The sequence below is a fragment of the Girardinichthys multiradiatus genome, chromosome 6 (genome assembly GCF_021462225.1).
Source record: "Girardinichthys multiradiatus isolate DD_20200921_A chromosome 6, DD_fGirMul_XY1, whole genome shotgun sequence".
Taxonomy (NCBI): Eukaryota; Metazoa; Chordata; class Actinopteri; order Cyprinodontiformes; family Goodeidae; genus Girardinichthys; species Girardinichthys multiradiatus.
The window spans coordinates 17836804-17859058 of NC_061799.1; the positions used below are offsets into that span (position 1 = coordinate 17836804).

Here is a 22255-nt window from a genome sequence, read left to right on the forward strand (position 1 = left end):
CCCTCGAGTCACTGCTATTTGACAGAGGTATGAACCTTTTTGAGAGCCCCTTTAAATATTTTATTTCTACTCGATTATAGTGTCCCTACTCTGATGGCCTGCAGCTCTCCTCCTCACCTGTGGGTGGCGCCTCTCTGAGAACAGTGAAAGATTTTTTTTTTCTGTTTCGTGTGCAACAAAGTGCCGAGCTTGGCAGTTAACGAGAAGGGAAAGCCACCCTTTCTGAGTATCTTGATTTTGCTGCTTTTTAAAACTTTTTTTTTATTTTACCCCAAAGCTTTCTGCAACATATCCGGAGTTTACCTGAACCCGAATCAACCGCGGTTCGGTCTTTAGACCGTGTTGGGACGCTTTGTGGAGGAGCAAGTGTTATTCTCCTTTCTTTTCTGTATTCAGGCAGGCGTTTTGTTGAGCTGTCGCAAGAAAAGAAAACCCGATCCCGGACTAAAAGCGCCGAGCTGACGAACCAGAAACCCACCGGAGAACCGCGGCATAGCCGCCGCCGCCGCCAGCGCAACGGGGAGTCGGGGTCCGAGAGGGAGCCTGCCAGGCCCTCGGCTTGATGATCCCAGCCTGCCTTGTTGCCACAGCCACAGTCCGAGATGGGGGAAACCAAAATCATCTACCACCTCGACGACCAGGAGACACCATACCTTGTAAAGCTGCCCGTACCTTCAGACAAAGTCACTCTAGCAGACTTCAAAAATGTCCTGAAGAAACCAAACTACAAGTTCTTCTTCAAATCTATGGACGATGACTTCGGGTAACTGTTTTAACAGGGTTATTATCATTGTGCGTACCGCGGAGTTAAGATAACGACCCATTTTGTTAAACGACTGAAATAGACTGCTCTTAACTTATTCGTCACCTGGTCCAGCTGTGTTCTCCTCTTTCTTTTACATTAGCTGCTTGTGAGTGCTCTGACGTTTCTTTGTTAGCTGCTAGCTTCCACAGTCTTCGCGTATCTGCTCTGCGTCCAGAGCTCGTTTGTTTACATTGCTTGCCTCGAATTTCTATGGCCAACTTTGGTGTTACAGTCCCCTGAATCAGAAAAAACAAAACAAAAAACACCCCACTACAATGACTTTTACAGATTTAACAGATAAAATCTAAATTGTGATAGCTGACATCATGGGTCATTACTTGATCTGATTTTAGCCCTGTCAGATGCAGGTTCGTGCACTGAAAGCATATGCTAACGGGCTAGTGTCAGAATGTACAGGGCCAGTTTGAGTCAGTAAGGTCTGCAGGCCCCTGCTGCTGCTGCTGTTGTTGTCTATTAGCCAGAGGAATGCAGAGTTGGACACAGGAATGTCCTCTTCATCACTCTGGCAGCTTTATGAGCATGTCCTTTTGTGTTAAAACACAGCAAGGAAAAGTGGGCGCTTTATCCTTATTTAGACAAGAGTTTCTGGGACATTTTTGGCAACACTTGTGCCAGTTTTCCAATGTTGCCCCTGAATAAACACCACTAGGGTGGGGCAAGAACTTAAAGGTTTGCAAGTAGGAAATACTCATTTCTTTTTATTATATTATAGGAAGAAACCCTCCTTAAACCTCAGCTGTAAACCATGACGATGGAATAAGACAGTTATTCAAGTGTTTTTATACCATTATTTTCTCAAGAAAGTTTCTCTAAGCTTTGATTTATTTTCTTGGATATATAGATTTGTCCATTTTTGGAGCACTTATTGAATTCCTGCCAAATTTAGCCATAATATGTGTCATGGTGTCTTTAAGGCCTTTGATTCTAATGTACATTTACACATACACATATAGCTGTACAATATATGTAAGCTTGAGTCTCTGTGTGATTCTCTTAAAAAATGTCATGGTCTCATAGTGTTTAGTTAATTTAGCTCAAAAATACAAAAGTTATTGCAGCACAGGGAGCGAGAAGAACGTGGAAGGAGTTTCTTTTAAAGCGCCAAGCCCCTAAAAATAGAAGTAGTAGTATTTATACAATTAGCAATATCAGAAACAACCAAAAATTTAAAACAAGTATAGCAATGTCAGATTAGTAATATACAGTGTACATAAAATAAATAGGGAACATTTCAGAATAAAATATACAGTTTAAGGCAGAAACCAGAGGAATTTAATTAAAAGTAGTAATAGCTCAGTGATAAGACAGTCTTTGAAACATTGTTTAGTTTGGGAATAGTTTTTAGCCAAGTTGAAAACCTTTTTCATAGTTTACACTCGTATATCTTGTGAAAAATCCGGCTGTATCTTACACAAAGATTTGTAAAATGGTTTAATTGCTTCTTTTTGAAACGGGAAAGCAACATTTGTCCTACTGGTGCTAAAATAATAGAACATTGATTATAACAGGGATAATGATGCTATCTATAATATTTATTTCTTTTTATTTTGCTGTAGATTCTTAAGTACTAATATAGTGTAAAGACCGTTTAAATTCAGTAGCAGTTTTCAAGTGGTTATTGCACAAAAAGATCTGTTTTTCCATCTGCTTTTATTGTTTATAGGGTAACACAAGTGTAAGAAGCTGGTATTACTTGTTATTATTACTTCTTAATTATGCAGGCTATCTGCTGTGGTAGCCACCCTGCAGCCAGCTGCTTAACACACATACCAAATGCAGCTCCTGCACTGGAACTTTGTCTATTGTCTTCCCCTTATCCGAGAATGGTTTACAGGGGTAACGTGTCTAAGAGAGAAACCTGGACATCCCACACCCTACCAACACTCTCCAGCTCATTCAAGAAGATCCCAAGACCAGAAGGGATATATGTACTCCCTCCAAAGGGTTTTGGGTCTGTGCCAGAGTTTGCTCCCAGTGGTATGTGCCTGGAAAAGCTCCAAAGGGAGGCATCCTAGCCAGATGCCCAAACCTCCCTAGAGCGGCGGCTTTACTGAGCTCCCCCAGATAATAGAACTCCTCATCCTATCGCTGAGGCCGAGTCCGGGTCATTTCAGCTGCTGGTGTCCAGGATCTCAGTTGAAAAAGTTTAATAATTCAGGGCAGTGCTCCTTTAGTTTGTAATTCTTTCAGCTAACTGACCAGCAGTGCGCAGCAACACGTAGGGATGGGGGCAGTGCCACGTTCCTCGATGCAGTCGGAGAAACCTCCTGTCACTCCGTCACTTTCTCTCAGATCTCATTAAATAGGTTTTCAACCACTGAGACAGTATGACTTTGTAGCAGTTTTCAAACCTGTAACTTTTAGAAAATGTTTCTCAGTGTAGATTGCTTTGGCTTGGGGTCTTATGTGTAGTAGTAGTGTATGTAAACCAACAGTAAAAGAAAACAGGCTGCATGGTCCATCACGACTGCTTCAAAGTGCACCCCTCGTGTTTTATTACCCGCAGACTGTTTTTAAAACTGTGGTTACTGAAAGAAAGCTTCTCTCTCTTTGCAGAGTGGTAAAGGAAGAGATATCTGACGACAACGCTAAGCTGCCTTGTTTCAATGGGCGTGTGGTGTCATGGGTAAGCTCAAAATGAATCCTGGAGTAGGTTTTGCTTGTTTTGTTTTTGTGTCTGTTCACTGTAAGTGAGTTATAATTGAGTACCATTAAAGTGTAGCAGTAATTACCATCTGTTGGGCACCAACCATGACCATACATCATCTCCTGGGAGTGGCCTTAAGCATCTATGCAATAATGTCATTATCAGCTAATGATCCTCGGATGAACACATGCATGCTCTCCCTTTTCCAATTGGGCTGTTTTAGCTCTCTGATGAACATATTAGTCCTCAGCAGCTTTGAAACACTTCATTCAAAGTCATTCAACAAACTAATCAACACCTACATGTATTATTACCTTGTATTACTCTCCTGTAAAGTCTGTACCAGTAATTTTCCTGTGTCAAGAACACAAGGTACATCTGGTGCTGGTTCATACCCCCTCTGCTTTTCTTTCTGCTCAAATTAAATTAAAAGCAAGTGAAATCACAGGATAGCAGGAAAATGTCCGATGACCAAGGCTCTCACTTCATTTGATCTAACAAGAATATTAAATCTCACAGGAAGGAGAGAAAAAAGTCAAAGAGGAAGACTGTTCTGTGTCTGGATGCAAGAGGTTTATGCCTGCTGTTAATGCCTCACCATGTGGTTATAATTACAGCCTTTATTTTTTTAAGATTCATCAACACAAAGTTGCTGCTGTCTTGTTAGGTGTGTAATAGATTGTGCAGAACCTAATGTGCTCCTCTGATGTGATCATTTTCATTAGAGTGTTTAGAGGTTGCGTGGCTGTAAAAAAAAATAATCACATCCTCTGTCGGTGTGTGCATGCCTGCTTTTATCGCTGTAGGGTTCACAGAATTTTCCACAAACAGCGCAGTTATTTCTGCTCCATCCATTTGTATGTCTACAGCGCTCATCTGTTGTTTCAGTGATCTGATCGATTGTCCTCTGGGGTCCAAGCAGCCTGATCTACAGCAGACCTTATTATCGTTGCTTGAAAAATATAATGATGCTATGCTTAATGGTCAACTGAATAATAGGGCTTATCAAAAAATACTTTGGAGGTTTTCCTGGTTAGTACTAAAGTGGAAAAAATAAAATTTAGCCTCCAACATGGTGTTAAAGATGCTATCCAGAGTTTTTTTTCCACCTAAAAATATACGCACACAATAAAAACATGAAATGAAATATAGATTTCCACAGCAGGATTTCAAAAATACATGTTATATATAATATAACATATAAGTTTTAAGAGTTTGTATTTTATTGCTTGTATGTAAATTCAGCTTTGTGCGCAGTTCGGTTGATGACATCACAAAAACCACAAGAATCAGGCCAAGCAACCAGCATTAGTAAACACTAGAATGCATTTGATGTATTTTTTTGAGTTTAATAATACAGGTCCTTCTCAAAATATTAGCATATTGTGATAAAGTTCATTATTTTCCATAATGTCATGATGAAAATTTAACATTCATATATTTTAGATTCATTGCACACTAACTGAAATATTTCAGGTCTTTTATTGTCTTAATACGGATGATTTTGGCATACAGCTCATGAAAACCCAAAATTCCTATCTCACAAAATTAGCATATCATTAAAAGGGTCTCTAAACGAGCTATGAACCTAATCATCTGAATCAACGAGTTAACTCTAAACACCTGCAAAAGATTCCTGAGGCCTTTAAAACTCCCAGCCTGGTTCATCACTCAAAACCCCAATCATGGGTAAGACTGCCGACCTGACTGCTGTCCAGAAGGCCACTATTGACACCCTCAAGCAAGAGGGTAAGACACAGAAAGAAATTTCTGAACGAATAGGCTGTTCCCAGAGTGCTGTATCAAGGCTCCTCAGTGGGAAGTCTGTGGGAAGGAAAAAGTGTGGCAGAAAACGCTGCACAACGAGAAGAGGTGACCGGACCCTGAGGAAGATTTTGGAGAAGGGCCGATTCCAGACCTTGGTGGACCTGCGGAAGCAGTGGACTGAGTCTGGAGTAGAAACATCCAGAGCCACCGTGCACAGGCGTGTGCAGGAAATGGGCTACAGGTGCCGCATTCCCCAGGTCAAGCCACTTTTGAACCAGAAACAGCGGCAGAAGCGCCTGACCTGAACTACAGAGAAGCAGCACTGGACTGTTGCTCAGTGGTCCAAAGTACTTTTTTCGGATGAAAGCAAATTCTGCATGTCATTCGGAAATCAAGGTGCCAGAGTCTGGAGGAAGACTGGGGAGAAGGAAATGCCAAAATGCCAGAAGTCCAGTGTCAAGTACCCACAGTCAGTGATGGTCTGGGGTGCCGTGTCAGCTGCTGGTGTTGGTCCACTGTGTTTTATCAAGGGCAGGGTCAATGCAGCTAGCTATCAGGAGATTTTGGAGCACTTCATGCTTCCATCTGCTGAAAAGCTTTATGGAGATGAAGATTTCATTTTTCAGCACGACCTGGCACCTGCTCACAGTGCCAAAACCACTGGTAAATGGTTTACTGACCATGGTATCACTGTGCTCAATTGGCCTGCCAACTCTCCTGACCTGAACCCCATAGAGAATCTGTGGGATATTGTGAAGAGAACGTTGAGAGACTCAAGACCCAACACTCTGGATGAGCTAAAGGCCGCTATCGAAGCATCCTGGGCCTCCATAAGACCTCAGCAGTGCCACAGGCTGATTGCCTCCATGCCACGCCGCATTGAAGCAGTCATTTCTGCCAAAGGATTCCCGACCAAGTATTGAGTGCATAACTGTACATGATTATTTGAAGGTTGACGTTTTTTGTATTAAAAACACTTTTCTTTTATTGGTCGGATGAAATATGCTAATTTTGTGAGATAGGAATTTTGGGTTTTCATGAGCTGTATGCCAAAATCATCCGTATTAAGACAATAAAAGACCTGAAATATTTCAGTTAGTGTGCAATGAATCTAAAATATATGAATGTTAAATTTTCATCTTGAAATTATGGAAAATAATGAACTTTATCACAATATGCTAATATTTTGAGAAGGACCTGTATATTAGATAAAGGTTAGGGACATATGCTTTTCTGCTGGATTCGATGCATCTTAAAACTAGAAAATGTTGTTAGCAAGAAGAGTCCATGACACTTGAAATATGATGGCTTATCAGTTACTGGATGCAAGCTGTCCTTGATATTGCATGTATTGAAATTCCAATTTTGATTCTGGATATTATGCAGCTCTTTACAGAACAGTCACTAAACAGTCTTCCTCTGTAACTGTACTGCCCTTCCTCTGAAATTCAGTCTTCTTGTTAAGTGAAATAAGATGAGGCTTTGAAGGAAGAATTTACTAAAGTATTCCAAAAAGGGAGAAGAATACAAACGGGTGTACTCACAAACTCTGATCTGTTGCTTTGCCTTAAGTGATGTCATCAGAGGCACAAGAAAACTCGTATTTGGGACAGTAGGTTTATTAAAAAATATTTTATAAAATAGTGATGAAAACAATTGATAATCTGACCCTGACATGTTGTTTTATACTTGACAAACTATGTAAAGTTAGTTTGAACAATTTTACAGAAGTGTGGCTCGTAGTTTTAACACACCAGTTTGTTGTAAAACTAGAGCCCAACAGCGTTTCCTCTCCATGTTTCTCAAAATCTGTCTGACTGATTGTACTCTGTCCGTGGATAGTTGGTGTCGGGAGACGGCGCTCACACAGACGCAGGCTCGGTGGCCGACAGCTTGGAGCAGACACCCCCTTTGGAGAGAACCGGGGGTATTGGAGACTCAAGACCACCGTCCTACCAGTCAGTACATTCAAAGACAGTTCTGTTTCCTCTGGTCGGTTTTTGTTAATTTAGATTTTTTCCTATGCATTAGTTTAGAAAACTAGACATGATTTTGCCTTTCTGTTTCCTAATCTCTAAAGAAAATATATTTACTCTTTTATTACTCGAGTTTGTGGAAGAGAATGATATGGAGCAATGAATGTTTTTTTCCATATTCGTTGTAGTTTATTTATTAAGAGAGTTAATGTTTTTCTGAAACACATTAAAACCAGAATGCATGCATGATGGTCAAATAAATGCAGTACTCACTAAGTAACCAATTGTGTAATTTCTTCTAAATATTCAGCTTCATTTGGCAAAACTACCTCTGTCCATCCATTTGAATTCTAACGAGAGAGATTAATTATAAGCATTTACAGGTCCTTCTCAAAATATTAGCATATTGTGATAAAGTTCATTATTTTCCATAATGTCATGATGAAAATTTAACATTCATATATTTTAGATTCATTGCACACTAACTGAAATATTTCAGGTCTTTTATTGTCTTAATACGGATGATTTTGGCATACAGCTCATGAAAACCCAAAATTCCTATCTCACAAAATTAGCATATTTCATCCGACCAATAAAAGAAAAGTGTTTTTTATACGAAAAACATCAACCTTCAAATAATCATGTACAGTTATGCACTCAATACTTGGTCGGGAATCCTTTTGCAGAAATGACTGCTTCAATGCGGCGTGGCATGGAGGCAATCAGCCTGTGGCACTGCTGAGGTCTGATGGAGGCCCAGGATGCTTCGATAGCGACCTTTAGCTCATCCAGAGTGTTGGGTCTTGAGTCTCTCAACGTTCTCTTCACAATATCCCACAGATTCTCTATGGGGTTCAGGTCAGGAGAGTTGGCAGGCCAATTGAGCACAGTGATACCATGGTCAGTAAACCATTTACCAGTGGTTTTGGCACTGTGAGCAGGTGCCAGGTCGTGCTGAAAAATGAAATCTTCATCTCCATAAAGCTTTTCAGCAGATGGAAGCATGAAGTGCTCCAAAATCTCCTGATAGCTAGCTGCATTGACCCTGCCCTTGATAAAACACAGTGGACCAACACCAGCAGCAGACCATCACTGACTGTGGGTACTTGACACTGGACTTCTGGCATTTTGGCATTTCCTTCTCCCCAGTCTTCCTCCAGACTCTGGCACCTTGATTTCCGAATGACATGCAGAATTTGCTTTCATCCGAAAAAAGTACTTTGGACCACTGAGCAACAGTCCAGTGCTGCTTCTCTGTAGCCCAGGTCAGGCGCTTCTGCCGCTGTTTCTGGTTCAAAAGTGGCTTGACCTGGGGAATGCGGCACCTGTAGCCCATTTCCTGCACACGCCTGTGCACGGTGGCTCTGGATGTTTCTACTCCAGACTCAGTCCACTGCTTCCGCAGGTCCCCCAAGGTCTGGAATCGGCCCTTCTCCACAATCTTCCTCAGGGTCCGGTCACCTCTTCTCATTGTGCAGCGTTTTCTGCCACACTTTTTCCTTCCCACAGACTTCCCACTGAGGTGCCTTGATACAGCACTCTGGGAACAGCCTATTCGTTCAGAAATTTCTTTCTGTGTCTTACCCTCTTGCTTGAGGGTGTCAATAGTGGCCTTCTGGACAGCAGTCAGGTCGGCAGTCTTACCCATGATTGGGGTTTTGAGTGATGAACCAGGCTGGGAGTTTTAAAGGCCTCAGGAATCTTTTGCAGGTGTTTAGAGTTAACTCGTTGATTCAGATGATTAGGTTCATAGCTCGTTTAGAGACCCTTTTAATGATATGCTAATTTTGTGAGATAGGAATTTTGGGTTTTCATGAGCTGTATGCCAAAATCATCCGTATTAAGACAATAAAAGACCTGAAATATTTCAGTTAGTGTGCAATGAATCTAAAATATATGAATGTTAAATTTTCATCATGACATTATGGAAAATAATGAACTTTATCACAATATGCTAATTTTTTTAGAAGGACCTGTATTTTAATGGTTGTTTAAGGAAGCCAGCTGCTCTGGTAATTCTGTAACTTTCCTTTGCTTTCTCTCCGTCTTCAGCGGGAAAGCAGCAAGCGGGCGGGACAGCTTGGACAATGACACAGAAACCGGCTCCATTGTGTCGCAAAGGAGAGACAGAGACAGGGAGAGGCCGAGACGAAAACACACAAACGACCACGGTCAGAAAGTTGGGCTGCCTGTTGTGTTCTTAATGCATAGTTCTAGTTTGTTGGATTTCATTCATTTGCACATACCCGTAGCCATAGTTACCTTGTTGTTAAAATAAAGAGAGGACATACTTGAGTGATAGAGTAAATTTGTTTTTTTGCAAGTGTTTGTTAATCGTTGTTTGATCCAACATGGACAAAAAAACACCACAGGCAAAAGCTCTGGTGTTTTGTATGTTACACCTTTTCTGTTAAGATGTGGATGAAAGAACAAAAATAAAGTTTGAAGTAACACAAAAGCTTTGAATTTTACCTTTTATTAAAGTTAGAAACAGCTGGTGTCAGAGCGGCGCTGTCTTAAAGAAAATCACATGCAGTATATTTGAATAAAATATAAAAATGGTACCTTCATGGGAACTTTAATACCCATTTAATGGGGTTTTATTTATGTTTTTGTCTTTTGGAGTGCAACCACTCAGTTTGCATTAAAATGCTGTCCTGCTGCAGGTGGGAGGCAGAATGGGTATTCATCACGAGCGATGGGACGCGGAGCAGCCGAGTACGACAGCTGCTCGTCCTTCATGAGCAGCGAGCTAGAGTCTACGTCCTGCTTTGACTCGGAGGATGATGACGCAACCAGCCGGTCAGATGTTGAATATAACTTTCCTGAACATTGTCAGCTGTGATTTTAGGGAAATCACAGGGAGGCTTAGTTTATTTCAGATTTATGGTGAAGAAGTAATTTTCTTGTGTTTTTTTTATTATAAATTCACAGATCAGGATTTTGTGGTTGATTTCTGAACTCTGGTTTTTGTAAGCGTTGACCTCCAGATTCCGATTTCTGTTTAAAGTGCTATGATACAAGTAGATATAGGAACAGCATACAAAAACAATTCTAGTCTTCATGCTGTGATCGGTCATTAATTATTTATATATGGAGCAGAGCAGTTGGTATAAAGCATGATTTCACCAAAGACACCATGACAAAGGTCCAGACTTTATTTTTAAACACCTCACTGGTACTGCAAAGAGTTAACTTTAAGTCTTCAGTCAGTTACAACATCCTATGACCTGGGAGCACTTATTTATGGTGTAGAAAAATGATCAGATTGTTAGTTTCTAACTCACCAGTCAGGCTGAGACAGGACAATTTAAGTCAGAAGTTTATTCTTTTAAGATATTTTTTCGGCACTAGTGGCCTTTATTTTTTTAATTTTTTGACAGTAGGCAGACAGGAAAGAGGGGTAGAGAAAGGGGGACGGCCGCTTCGAGGACTGTAGCCTCCGTATATGGTCGTGCGCTTAACCCCTACACCATCAGCGCCGCGCCCAGAAGTTTATTCTTTAGCATGTCTCTGCTTTTTATTATAACTCTTCTTCACCTGTCAAGATAAAGTCTCCAAAACCACCTTCAAAAAATGTGTTAGGTGGGGTTGAAGTTGGTTCTGCTACCAGCTCCATTTACTTAAGTTTAACAAAAATAGATGTCGTCTTGTCTACCTTGTTAACAATGTATTGCTTTGCAGCAAATCAAATTCTTCTAACTGTAACTGTATTTAAATGATGCTTTTGCACACACAATGGATTGTTTGTCATATTTTTTAAATGGGTAAATAGTTCTAATGTAGTCTAGTATGTATACTGTATAATATTTATAATTACAAATAAAATTGCCTTTTTAGGTTTAGCAGCTCCACTGAGCAGAGCTCATCTAGATTAATGAGACGACACCGCCGTCGCCGACGTAAACCAAAGGCTTCCAATATGGACAGGGTGAGACACCACACTCCTTTAAGTAGCGCACAGCAATTCCACTAAAGATGTGTTGATGAAAGTTCCCTGCCAGTTTTATTCTTTTGTTTTAGCTTTGTTTTTTCCCCTCCTGGCTATTCATTAGTTCTCTTAAATGTCCTCTGCAGTCTTCGTCATTCAGCAGCATCACAGATTCTACCATGTCTCTGAACATCATCACCGTAACTCTTAATATGGGTAAGACACATGTTCATTTTGGACTTCATTTTCACCATTTACTCCCTTTACTGTTGCTTCACTTCCCTTTTTATTCTGCTTTTTTCCTCTTTCACTTCACAGAGAAGTACAACTTCTTGGGCATCAGTATTGTGGGTCAGAGTAATGAGAGAGGAGATGGAGGGATCTACATTGGCTCTATCATGAAGGGAGGAGCTGTGGCTGCAGATGGACGGATAGAGCCTGGGGACATGCTCTTGCAGGTGTGAAATGTGAAAAGAACTAAAAGAAAAGTAGATTTCCTGAAGGTTTCTGGTGCATACATTACATTTTAAATAGGATATTTTCTCTAAATGCAGCCATTTTTATTAAGCAAGGTTTTTCAGTTTGTGGCACCTTAATATCTTGTAAAAATGTTTACAGGGAAAAATTATTTTCCAAATTCTTATGTAGTAGCCCCCTTTTGAGACAATGCAAGTCCGAGTAATTTTGCACAGTGGGATTTATTGGCACAACTGAGAAACTGTTGTGTGGGTATTATTTTATTGTGCATTCTGCTGTAAGCAAAATGCAGACAATCTGGCTCTGTTTAATTTCCTGACATTATTTCCTGTCTAGGTGAACGACATAAACTTTGAGAACATGAGCAACGACGATGCAGTCCGGGTTCTGAGAGACATCGTGCACAAACCAGGGTTAGTTGCATTCATAAATACGCGCCACATAATTATACCCATAAAATGGGAGTCTATTAAAGTTGGAGAAAATTTGATTATGGTTATATTTAGTGGTTGTCTGTGTTTCGAACAGCCCCATTACTCTGACTGTTGCAAAGTGCTGGGACCCAAACCCTCGAAGCTGTTTTGCTCTTCCCAGGAGTGAGTGGTTCTTTCTTTCTGATAAGTTGGGGAATATATGCAGAAAGTGTTAGTTATCTTTTTCTCATTGGAAATTTTGGGTTTAAGAGTAGCACAATATATTCACTCGCAATGATCATCACAAGTTCAATGTGTACAATGTTGCAGTCGTAAATTTCGTTGCACCCATGTGGAGCAATGACAAATAAAGAATTCTGATTCTGAACTGCAATCATGCAATATTTCATAGGCTGTTATATTTCAGTTGTCGTGTATTTACACTAATATATTTAAAGTCTAGATACACATTTGGCCTGTGTAATATGTTTGGCCAGTTCAAAGGTCTTTTTGTTCACTTAATTGTAATTTTAGGTTTTACTGATGTTAAGGAATTTATTGTGAAAGTCTAGTTTTATTCTGTTGGCAATTAAACGTCCTCACGAAAACTAATTTGATTTCTCCACATGAAAGGAGGACATTACAAAGCACTTAGACCTGTTCTGCTGAAGCACTCTAACTACTTTCCTTACATTTAACAGGCGAGCCCATCCGGCCCATTGACCCAGCTGCGTGGGTGTCCCACACAGCCGCCATGACCGGAGTTTACCCTCCGTATGGCATGAGCCCTTCCATGAGCACAGTCACCTCCACCAGCTCCTCCATCAGTAGCTCCATTCCCGAGACTGAAAGTGAGTCATATCACCCCCTACAGCTGTCTGCTGTGGCTTGTTATTGCAGCATTTTTATTCAAAACAACTGTCGTCACTTTCATTTATGCTCCACATAGTCTGCTATAATGTAAGAGCAGTGCTTCTGGTTTGTTTAAATATTATAACTTGAATATTGAACAACTTTGCTATCACAAAGACTCTACCTTCTGACTTTTAAAAATGCAGTAACATCACCATCTCTCACCGACATTTTGCTCAAGACTCAAAGTGTGGCCTCGCCCTTAAACTGCATTCCTGTGACTCCTCTCTGTTCCAGTTTTCAGCCCCACAGCTTCCATCTGTTCAATAACTCTCCTCCAAACTGAGCTATAACTCACGGGTTTAATCACCCCTGTAATCGCTGGAAACAACCAGGACGTTTTGCCTTCATTTCTAGAAGGAACACGTTTCCTCTTTCAGCACACTTTTCAACCAGCTTGTGATTTGATTTGCTTTTCTGTATATTTTTGCTTTAAGGCGAAACATATGTATCAGACTGTTTCATACAATAAGCCCAGTAAAAGTTTTCATACTCTGTGGAATGTTGGCTTTATTTCAAATACAGAAACGGAGAATGGAATAAAGGATCTTGCTGTTAAAAGTACAGGTCCTTCTCAAAATATTAGCATATTGTGATAAAGTTCATTATTTTCCATAATGTCATGATGAAAATTTAACATTCATATATTTTAGATTCATTGCACACTAACTGAAATATTTCAGGTCTTTTATTGTCTTAATACGGATGATTTTGGCTAACAGCTCATGAAAACCCAAAATTCATATCTCACAAAATTAGCATATCATTAAAAGGGTCTCTAAACGAGCTATGAACCTAATCATCTGAATCAACAAGTTAACTCTAAACACCTGCAAAAGATTCCTGAGGCCTTTAAAACTCCCAGCCTGGTTCATCACTCAAAACCCCAATCATGGGTAAGACTGCCGACCTGACTGCTGTCCAGAAGGCCACTATTGACACTCTCAAGCAAGAGGGTAAGACACAGAAAGAAATTTCTGAACGAATAGGCTGTTCCCAGAGTGCTGTATCAAGGCACCTCAGTGGAAAGTCTGTGGGAAGGAAAAAGTGTGGCAGAAAACGCTGCACAACGAGAAGAGGTGACCAGACCCTGAGAAAGATTGTGGAGAAGGGCCGATTCCAGACCTTGGGGGACCTGCGGAAGCAGTGGACTGAGTCTGGAGTAGAAACATCCAGAGCCACCGTGCACAGGCGTGTGCAGGAAATGGGCTACAGGTGCCGCATTCCCCAGACCTGGGCTACAGAGAAGCAGCACTGGACTGTTGCTCAGTGGTCCAAAGTACTTTTTTCGGATGAAAGCAAATTCTGCATGTCATTCGGAAATCAAGGTGCCAGAGTCTGGAGGAAGACTGGGGAGAAGGAAATGCCAAAATGCCAGAAGTCCAGTGTCAAGTACCCACAGTCAGTGATGGTCTGGGGTGCCGTGTCAGCTGCTGGTGTTGGTCCACTGTGTTTTATCAAGGGCAGGGTCAATGCAGCTAGCTATCAGGAGATTTTGGAGCACTTCATGCTTCCATCTGCTGAAAAGCTTTATGGAGATGAAGATTTCATTTTTCAGCACGACCTGGCACCTGCTCACAGTGCCAAAACCACTGGTAAATGGTTTACTGACCATGGTATCACTGTGCTCAATTGGCCTGCCAACTCTCCTGACCTGAACCCCATAGAGAATCTGTGGGATATTGTGAAGAGAACGTTGAGAGACTCAAGACCCAACACTCTGGATGAGCTAAAGGCCGCTATCGAAGCATCCTGGGCCTCCATAAGACCTCAGCAGTGCCACAGGCTGATTGCCTCCATGCCACGCCGCATTGAAGCAGTCATTTCTGCAAAAGGATTCCCGACCAAGTATTGAGTGCATAACTACATGATTATTTGAAGGTTGACGTTTTTTGTATTAAAAACACTTTTCTTTTATTGGTCGGATGAAATATGCTAATTTTGTGAGATAGGAATTTTGGGTTTTCATGAGCTGTATGCCAAAATCATCCGTATTAAGACAATAAAAGACCTGAAATATTTCAGTTAGTGTGCAATGAATCTAAAATATATGAATGTTAAATTTTCATCATGACATTATGGAAAATAATGAACTTTATCACAATATGCTAATATTTTGAGAAGGACCTGTATTTATGGCTTGATTTTTTTCAGTCTCTTCAAAGCAGCTCCAGTATGGGTTTACATGTGTTTCATGTGTAATATTACAGAATGGTGGATTGAGTTAGCCACGCACACTAAATGTTTTACTCTTTATCAAAATATTCAGTCTTGGAATGCAGTGGGACTCGGCTTTAATGATTTATGAGTTAGATTGCTGTTCTAAGGAATACATTTTCTACAGTCAGGCTTTTTCTGAGCTGCTTAAGCTGAGCTGCTGAACAATTACCTGACTGAAGCTAGTTTTAAAATCACAAAGAAAACAGCACACTAATCCCATTTTAGTTCAGGCTACAGGAAGCCAAACATTATTTAAGGCAAATTCCAGAACAACATTTTTGCATTTGTCCCATTAACACAACTGAGCGGTTCTGCAATTGTTATGGAAGAAAAACAGAATGTAGCTCAGTTTCTTGCATGATGTGGGCTGATGATTTGTTTGTAAACTAAGATCTGCCATCTTATGTTCCCCAGGATTTGATGACTTTCATCTCTCGATTCATAGCGACATGGCAACGGTTGCTAAGGCTATGGCCTGTCCAGAGTCAGGTCTGGAGGTTCGGGACAGGATGTGGCTCAAGATAACAATCGCTAACGCCTTTATTGGTATGTTTATCGGAGAAGGTAACATGGTTCAGTGTCACTTTACACACAGTGCCTCACAAAAGTATTCACTGGTTTTGAACTTATCCACATTCAGTTATGTTTCAACCACTTCAGTGTATTTTATCACAATTTTATGTTATAGACCAACACAAAGTAGAGCATACTTGGGAGAGAACATTAGTAAGCAACAGTAGCATGAAGACCAAGAGACGCAGCAGTGGGTCCGTTTAAAGTAGCGTTAGGTTACTGCACACCTGCTAAGACATGGCCAGCCACCTGATCCAAATCTGCTCACATTAGACAAAAGAAATGAATTTTTTGGTCTACATGCAAAACACCATTATTCCAAAAACAATTTTGTCATCCTCTTCGTGAAACATAGGGGTGGCAGCATTGTACTGTGGGAATGCCTGTTTTTTGTTTCCATTGACGGTGTGTATAGAGGAAGTTGTTCAGAGCTGATTGGAGTATGGATGAAACTCATTTCAGGTTGACCCGGTAAGAAAACATTTGGAGGCTGCAACTACATGAGACTGCAGTGGAGGTTACTTCCAGCTGGACAAAGACCCTAAACATACAGCCACAGCTACAATGGAACGGATTAGAGCATATTTTTGTGCTCTAAATGTCTCAGTAAAAGTCCAGAACTGAATTCAATTATGATTTAGTGGCAAGACCTGAAAATTTGTTTTTCACAGACGTTCACCATCCAATCTGACTGAGCTCAAGCTACATTGCAAGAAAAACTGGTTAAAAATATCTACATGTAGTAGAAACGTGCAGATGTGATTGCAACGAAAGGTGCTTCTACAAAGTATTGACTCAGAGGGGCTAAGAACAAATGCACACCACACATTACAGATTTTATGTTAAAAAGTTTGAAAACCATGAATCCCTTCCTTTCACATCAATTATGCTCTTTATAATGTTGGCCGATCAAATACCTTAAAGTGTGTGGTTGTAAAACAACAAATTGTGAAACAACAGAAGGAATATGAATACTTTTGCATGGCATGGTACTCATCTTTATGCTCTCACTTATCCTTTCTTTATACTGGCTTTTTGCAGTTTGTAGTTCAGGATTGTCTGTAGTTGCTAAGTAACTTGTTGGATTTCTGCATGATTTCTCATGATGTTTCCTAGCATCTTTAAAGCTGCAGTAGGTAACTTTTGTAAAATATATAATTTTTTACATATTTGTTAAAAGTGTCACAATGTTCCAACAGTACAATATGAGGCAGATAAATCAAGCTCCTCTGGCTCCTCCCAGTGGTCTTACGGCCACTTGCAGAAAAACACCACTGCCGGTCAGAAACAACCAATCAGAGCCAGGAGGAATATTTTAGCACTGTCAATCACGCTGGCGTACGCACTGCTCACACCCCTCCCCCGCACAGCGTGTACTGTTGCTCAAGCTAAAGATTGCTGGTGTGCTGCAGCTGTGCTAATGATTGTAGTTAAAATATGCGCAGGCCAAAGTCAATGTAAAGCGTGTAGCCGATGTTTCGTCACCACCAGTGAATGTCCCATAGCTGTTTATCTGCCGTCATCCGTGGGCCTGCTTACTCACAGCAGGCTCTGCTGTGGAGGGAGGGCTGTTGCACAGCAGAGAGCAAGGGGGAGGGACCTGTAAGGTCTGCTTATTCAAATTTTCAGGCCAAGTCCACGGTTTCCTCAGAACTCCCCTCTGCAGCTTTAAAGAATGTTGTGTGCTCTAATCAATGAAGAAGCTTGCAGTGTATATATTTTTAAAAAAAAGTAAGACTTGTGTTTCATCTAAAATGTATTTGGCCTTCTCTGTCTCAGGGTCTGATGTGGTGGACTGGCTCTTCCATCATGTAGAAGGGTTCTCAGATCGTCGGGAAGCACGCAAATATGCCAGCAACCTGCTGAAGGCCGGCTACATACGGCACACTGTTAATAAGATAACCTTTTCTGAACAGTGCTACTATGTCTTCGGGGACCTTTGTGGCAGTAGGTGGACATAGCTTTTTGATGAAGATTTTGAAGATTTGCTTTCTCTCTGTTTGAAGATTTGCTTGAATTGTTGGCTAGGAAGACAAGTGCTAATTTACCTACAGCATCTACAATACATATAAGGAGAAAGCGACAGAGTGGAAGTCTAGATCCAATAATTCCCTTGTTTTCTTCAGATATGGCCCACCTCTCCCTACATGACCATGATGGTTCCAGCGGGGGGGCCTCAGACCAGGACACAGTCCCTCCTCTGCCCCACCCAGGGGCTGCTCCCTGGCCAATGCCTCTGCCTTACCAGTTTTCCATTCCGCATCCTTATGACCTGCCACAGCCTTTCCATGGTGGGCCAGGAGCTGGCAGTGCTGGGAGCCAGCATAGTGGTGAGTTCAGTTTAGGAAACCTGCTGGAGGAAATTCAGCACATCAATCAGTCATTTTGTGTACAATTCAACAATAAAAACAGCTTACATTCGTGTTATAGACCAGGCTGTTGGTGAAAAGTAAAATCACCTTGAATGTATTGTGACAAAGGTGTTTGCCGTGCTGTTTGCCCTTCAGATGGATGCACTAATTTGCTGATTCAAACTCCCAACAGAGATCAAAAGAAACTACATTTATCCCAGAAGTAGATTTTGCTGTCTCCCTTTTAAAAGCTGGTTACAACTATTTTCAAATTAATCTGTTGTCTAGGTGAGGCATCAGCAGTTACCACTCTAAGAGGTACTTTTGCCCTCAGTCCAGTTAAACAAAATTTGTCTAGAGCCACAAAAGCCACATGACCCTTCAACACAAAATAGCTCATTTTTATAACATCTACTAGACGTTTGTTTAGATTACATTTAGCACACATTTCCTTCAATGGATCGTTCAGTTTATGTAAGAAATTACATCAAAGGAGCTTGTAGTTTGCAACCTAAAGAAAAAAAAATACTTAACTCAAAATAATATTCCTTACATTACTAGTGTCATTCTTTGTCGAACTGTTATGTGTTTGTTTCATAAAAACACATAGGAAAACAGCTAAAACTAGCATTTTTATTGGCTTATGCCTGCACCTTTTACAGTCTAAAGTAAAATTTATGTCCACATTCAGGATAAAGTTCATCTTTGGGGTTATTGGACATGGAGGTCCTGCAGAGTTGGACACAGAATTTCAGTCATGAAAGCCAGTTTCCTGCCTGCTCGTTTGTTGTGTCCCTGGTCCATCACATCTGAATCAAATAGCTTTTATATTCACACTTCGAATACATTTATAGGTGTGTGTGATCACCTGTTTTGATTGGCTTTGCAAGACATGGCTCAGTGAGGAATGGAGGAAAACCTATCAAACAAACCCCAAACTTGTCATATTTATACCCTGGAATTTTGTGTGTTTAATGTTTGTCAGGAGAACCAGTCTTTGTGGTTTTATGAGGTGCCTGCTTACAATTTTGAGATATTTACTGACTAACAACAGCTGGACCCACAGAGACAACATCTTAGTCATGTTGTCTTCTTTTTTGTTTTTTTGGTTGTGCACTGCTCAATTTCAAATGTGCTTGGGAATAGTTTACAAGACAACATGAAGCAATGCCTAAACACAAGTGTGTTTATGAAGGCTACTTGTTGTGCTTTCAATTTGATCTCATACTGAGTTAACAATACATCGATATTTTTTTAATGCAGGCGCAGATGTGGACAAATTTGTTGGAAATTTTTGGGAAAGTGTGTTAAAATCCTTAAAATAAATCCTTGTTTAACTGTGCAAGATTATGTTCCTGTAATAGAACATTTTAATCTAAGCTTTAAATTGAGTGCATTTATTTCATTAATCAAACTTAATCAAACAATAGAAATGATTAAGCTGATGCTTATATAAATAAAACACAAAGAATTAAAGGAAAATAAATGGTAAGCTTACAAACATTGGGGTAAAAAGACATGTTTAGACATATTTGTTTTAAACTAAATAACTAGTGGTGCAAATATTGGTCCCCTTGCTGTTATAGTTTGTACAACCTTCTTTTGCCAATAGGATAACACTTGGTCTTCTCCTAACATTTCAGGCCTATAGCATCACTGATCTGCCACAATACTCAATTATGGGCATGACCTGCTTTTTCACAAATTCATCCTTTGTTTCACTCCAGACCCAAACTGGATTGTTTTTTGCTTAAAAAAAAGCTAAAACTTGTCATCATCTAACCAAAGCACATGGTTCCAGATAAAGTCCCAGTTGAGTTCAGCAAACTTGCCATCTTTACATTTGTGATTGCAGGATAGAAACAGCATTTTTCTGGCATCATACAATAACCAAACAACCAGTTGGCATGTAGATAGTTTTTAAGGGTAATCATGGAGACTTGGTGAACTCTTCATTTATTTGCTGCAGTGGACCTTGGAGATGTTTTTTCAGCCTCCCTTACCATTCTGTTCTCTGTGCGTGTACATGGGTTTTTTGTCTGTATTAATGGTTACATTCATCCCAGCTGTCTAAAGAGTTTCCACTAAAAGATTTGCTCTTGTTAATTGTTTATGGCATGGAAGTAAAGGCTCGTTCTTTAATTGTCTATTTTTATTCCTTGAACAGGAAGCAGTGGCTCCAACTGCAGCAAGAACGAGGGTCGAAAATCTGGCGGCAGTGGCAGCGAATCTGAGATCAGGAGCCACAGAGCTCCCAGTGAGCGCTCCGTAGCTCCCCCCAGTGAGCGCAGCATCCGTAGCTCTGTCAGCCACCGCAGTGCCAACTCACACTCAATAGCCTACGGGCCCAGCCTTTTTTACGGCCCCCCTGGACTGCCCCCCCAGCCTACGCATCTGTCTACCGCTGCACCTGGTGCTCCACAAGGCAGAGAGCTGACCTCTGTGCCTCCTGAGCTGACCGCTTCTCGCCAGTCTCTGCGTATGGCAGTGGGCAACGCCGGAGAGTTCTTTGTTGACGTGATGTGACAACGTGTTGGAGTTGGTATATAGTAGCAGGTTGGATGTTCTTATTGCCGTTCGGGTGAGGAGGACATCGTGACAAGTCAGAGGAGGCAGGCAAGATAGCAAAAGCTGTAAACTCAAGGTCTTGATAACTTTTCCAAAGGCATAAAATCAACCCAGTTTTGCATGTTGATTAGAAAATGTCCTCATCACTTGTACTTTTCTCCCAAGTAGTAATGCCATACTTTCTTCAGTGAAGAAACACCCTTGCTCAAGATGGAACCAAAGTGTCTTTCTCAGGGGTGGGGGAAGTTTGTTGAAGGACAAAGCTGGAGGGGGGGGGGGGGGGGGGGGGGGGGGGCGGCGTGGTCTGGTGGAAACTCTCAACTGGGAAGATGACTCAGCTCAAATCCACATGGATGGTTTTCATTTGTGCTGCTCTTTACTCTTCCCACCTCTACTCTGCTTTCCGTATCTGTTTTGTCCACCCCTTCTCCTTCCCATGTCAAAAAAGAGAATGAAGCCTGTTCTTTAGTCGCCTCTCTCTGACCTCCTAACAAGGAAAAAAAAAAAGCTAAAGAACACTAAACATTAACCTTGATTTAAGTGTTTAAAATATTTGCTTGGCATTAGAGAGAAAGAAATGAGAAATTTTGTATGTAGAATTGCAGTCGTGTTTACTGTAATGTTGCAGTTGTTTTATTATATACATAACTGGTCATAACTAGGTTCGTTTTGAAGCTCAACAGGAGCAATGAACACAAAGAGTCATTTTTTACACTACATTTTATCTGCTAACCAGAGAACTTTCAGTCTCATGATGATGTATAGTGAAAAATTTCTTACCATGACTTTCACATTACTCTTTTATCAAGGAAAAATGTCTTTTTATTTATAAATATAGTTTTATGACATAAATGCATCGTATTATGGGCTCATTTATTTGTGTTTGTGATTTAATGTATAAGGGGGAAAAAAAAAAACATCTCCCAAGGCTTTTTCCATGCTACCTCAGGTCATATTTGCATGTAAAAGAGTGGATTCCAGGCTGTCCAAGAGCAGGAATGTGAAGGTTCGGCAGTCTGGTTTGCAGATGTGTGTGTGTGGGGGGGTGGGGGGAGTATAAAAAGAGTAGTGTGTGTGTGTGCAGTTAAATTTGGCTCAGAACTGAATGGCCCTGTGCAAACTGTTTTCTGTAGATTCAGGTGGAAAAACTCGTACATGGAGCCGATGTTGCTCTTTTTCCCCTAAAGAAAAAAACCGGAAAGTGGACTTTGCAAAGACAAAATCTGGGAAACACGGTTTCTATGCTGTGTAAATGTGTGAAAAAGTACTATATTTGATTCAGGTCAGGGGTCTCAAACTCCAGTCCTCAAGGGCCGGTGTCCTGCAGCTATTTCAACACACCTGAATCTAATAATTAGGTTATTAGCTTGAGGTAGCTCAGCCCGTGTTGGATGAGGAACATTATAAGTTGCAGGACACCAGGCCTCACGGACTGTTGTTAGAGACTCAAGATTTAAGTGTTTTCCATGTCTATAGAAGTGTGAAAAAATTGTACATTCAGACTTTATTCAGGATCTTATTGTCTGAACGTTGCATCCAACCATCAGTTTTATGCATATATTTCTTTGCTAGCCATCTATCCATCATTCTTTTA

General features: G+C 40.8%; 1 protein-coding gene across 1 annotated transcript; it reads left to right on the plus strand.

Moving 5' to 3' along the window:
• Positions 1-158: 158 nt before the first annotated feature.
• On the plus strand, positions 159-20929 carry LOC124870671 (segment polarity protein dishevelled homolog DVL-3-like). Its single transcript, XM_047369493.1, has 15 exons — positions 159-763; positions 3383-3452; positions 7083-7198; positions 9269-9387; positions 9883-10018; positions 11057-11147; positions 11294-11363; positions 11466-11605; positions 11961-12037; positions 12153-12220; positions 12739-12888; positions 15584-15715; positions 17522-17689; positions 17869-18072; positions 20261-20929. The coding sequence occupies exons 1-15, from the start codon at positions 603-605 to the stop codon at positions 20617-20619; spliced, it is 2061 nt and encodes a 686-aa protein (XP_047225449.1). The 5' UTR covers positions 159-602; the 3' UTR covers positions 20620-20929.
• Positions 20930-22255: the final 1326 nt, after the last annotated feature.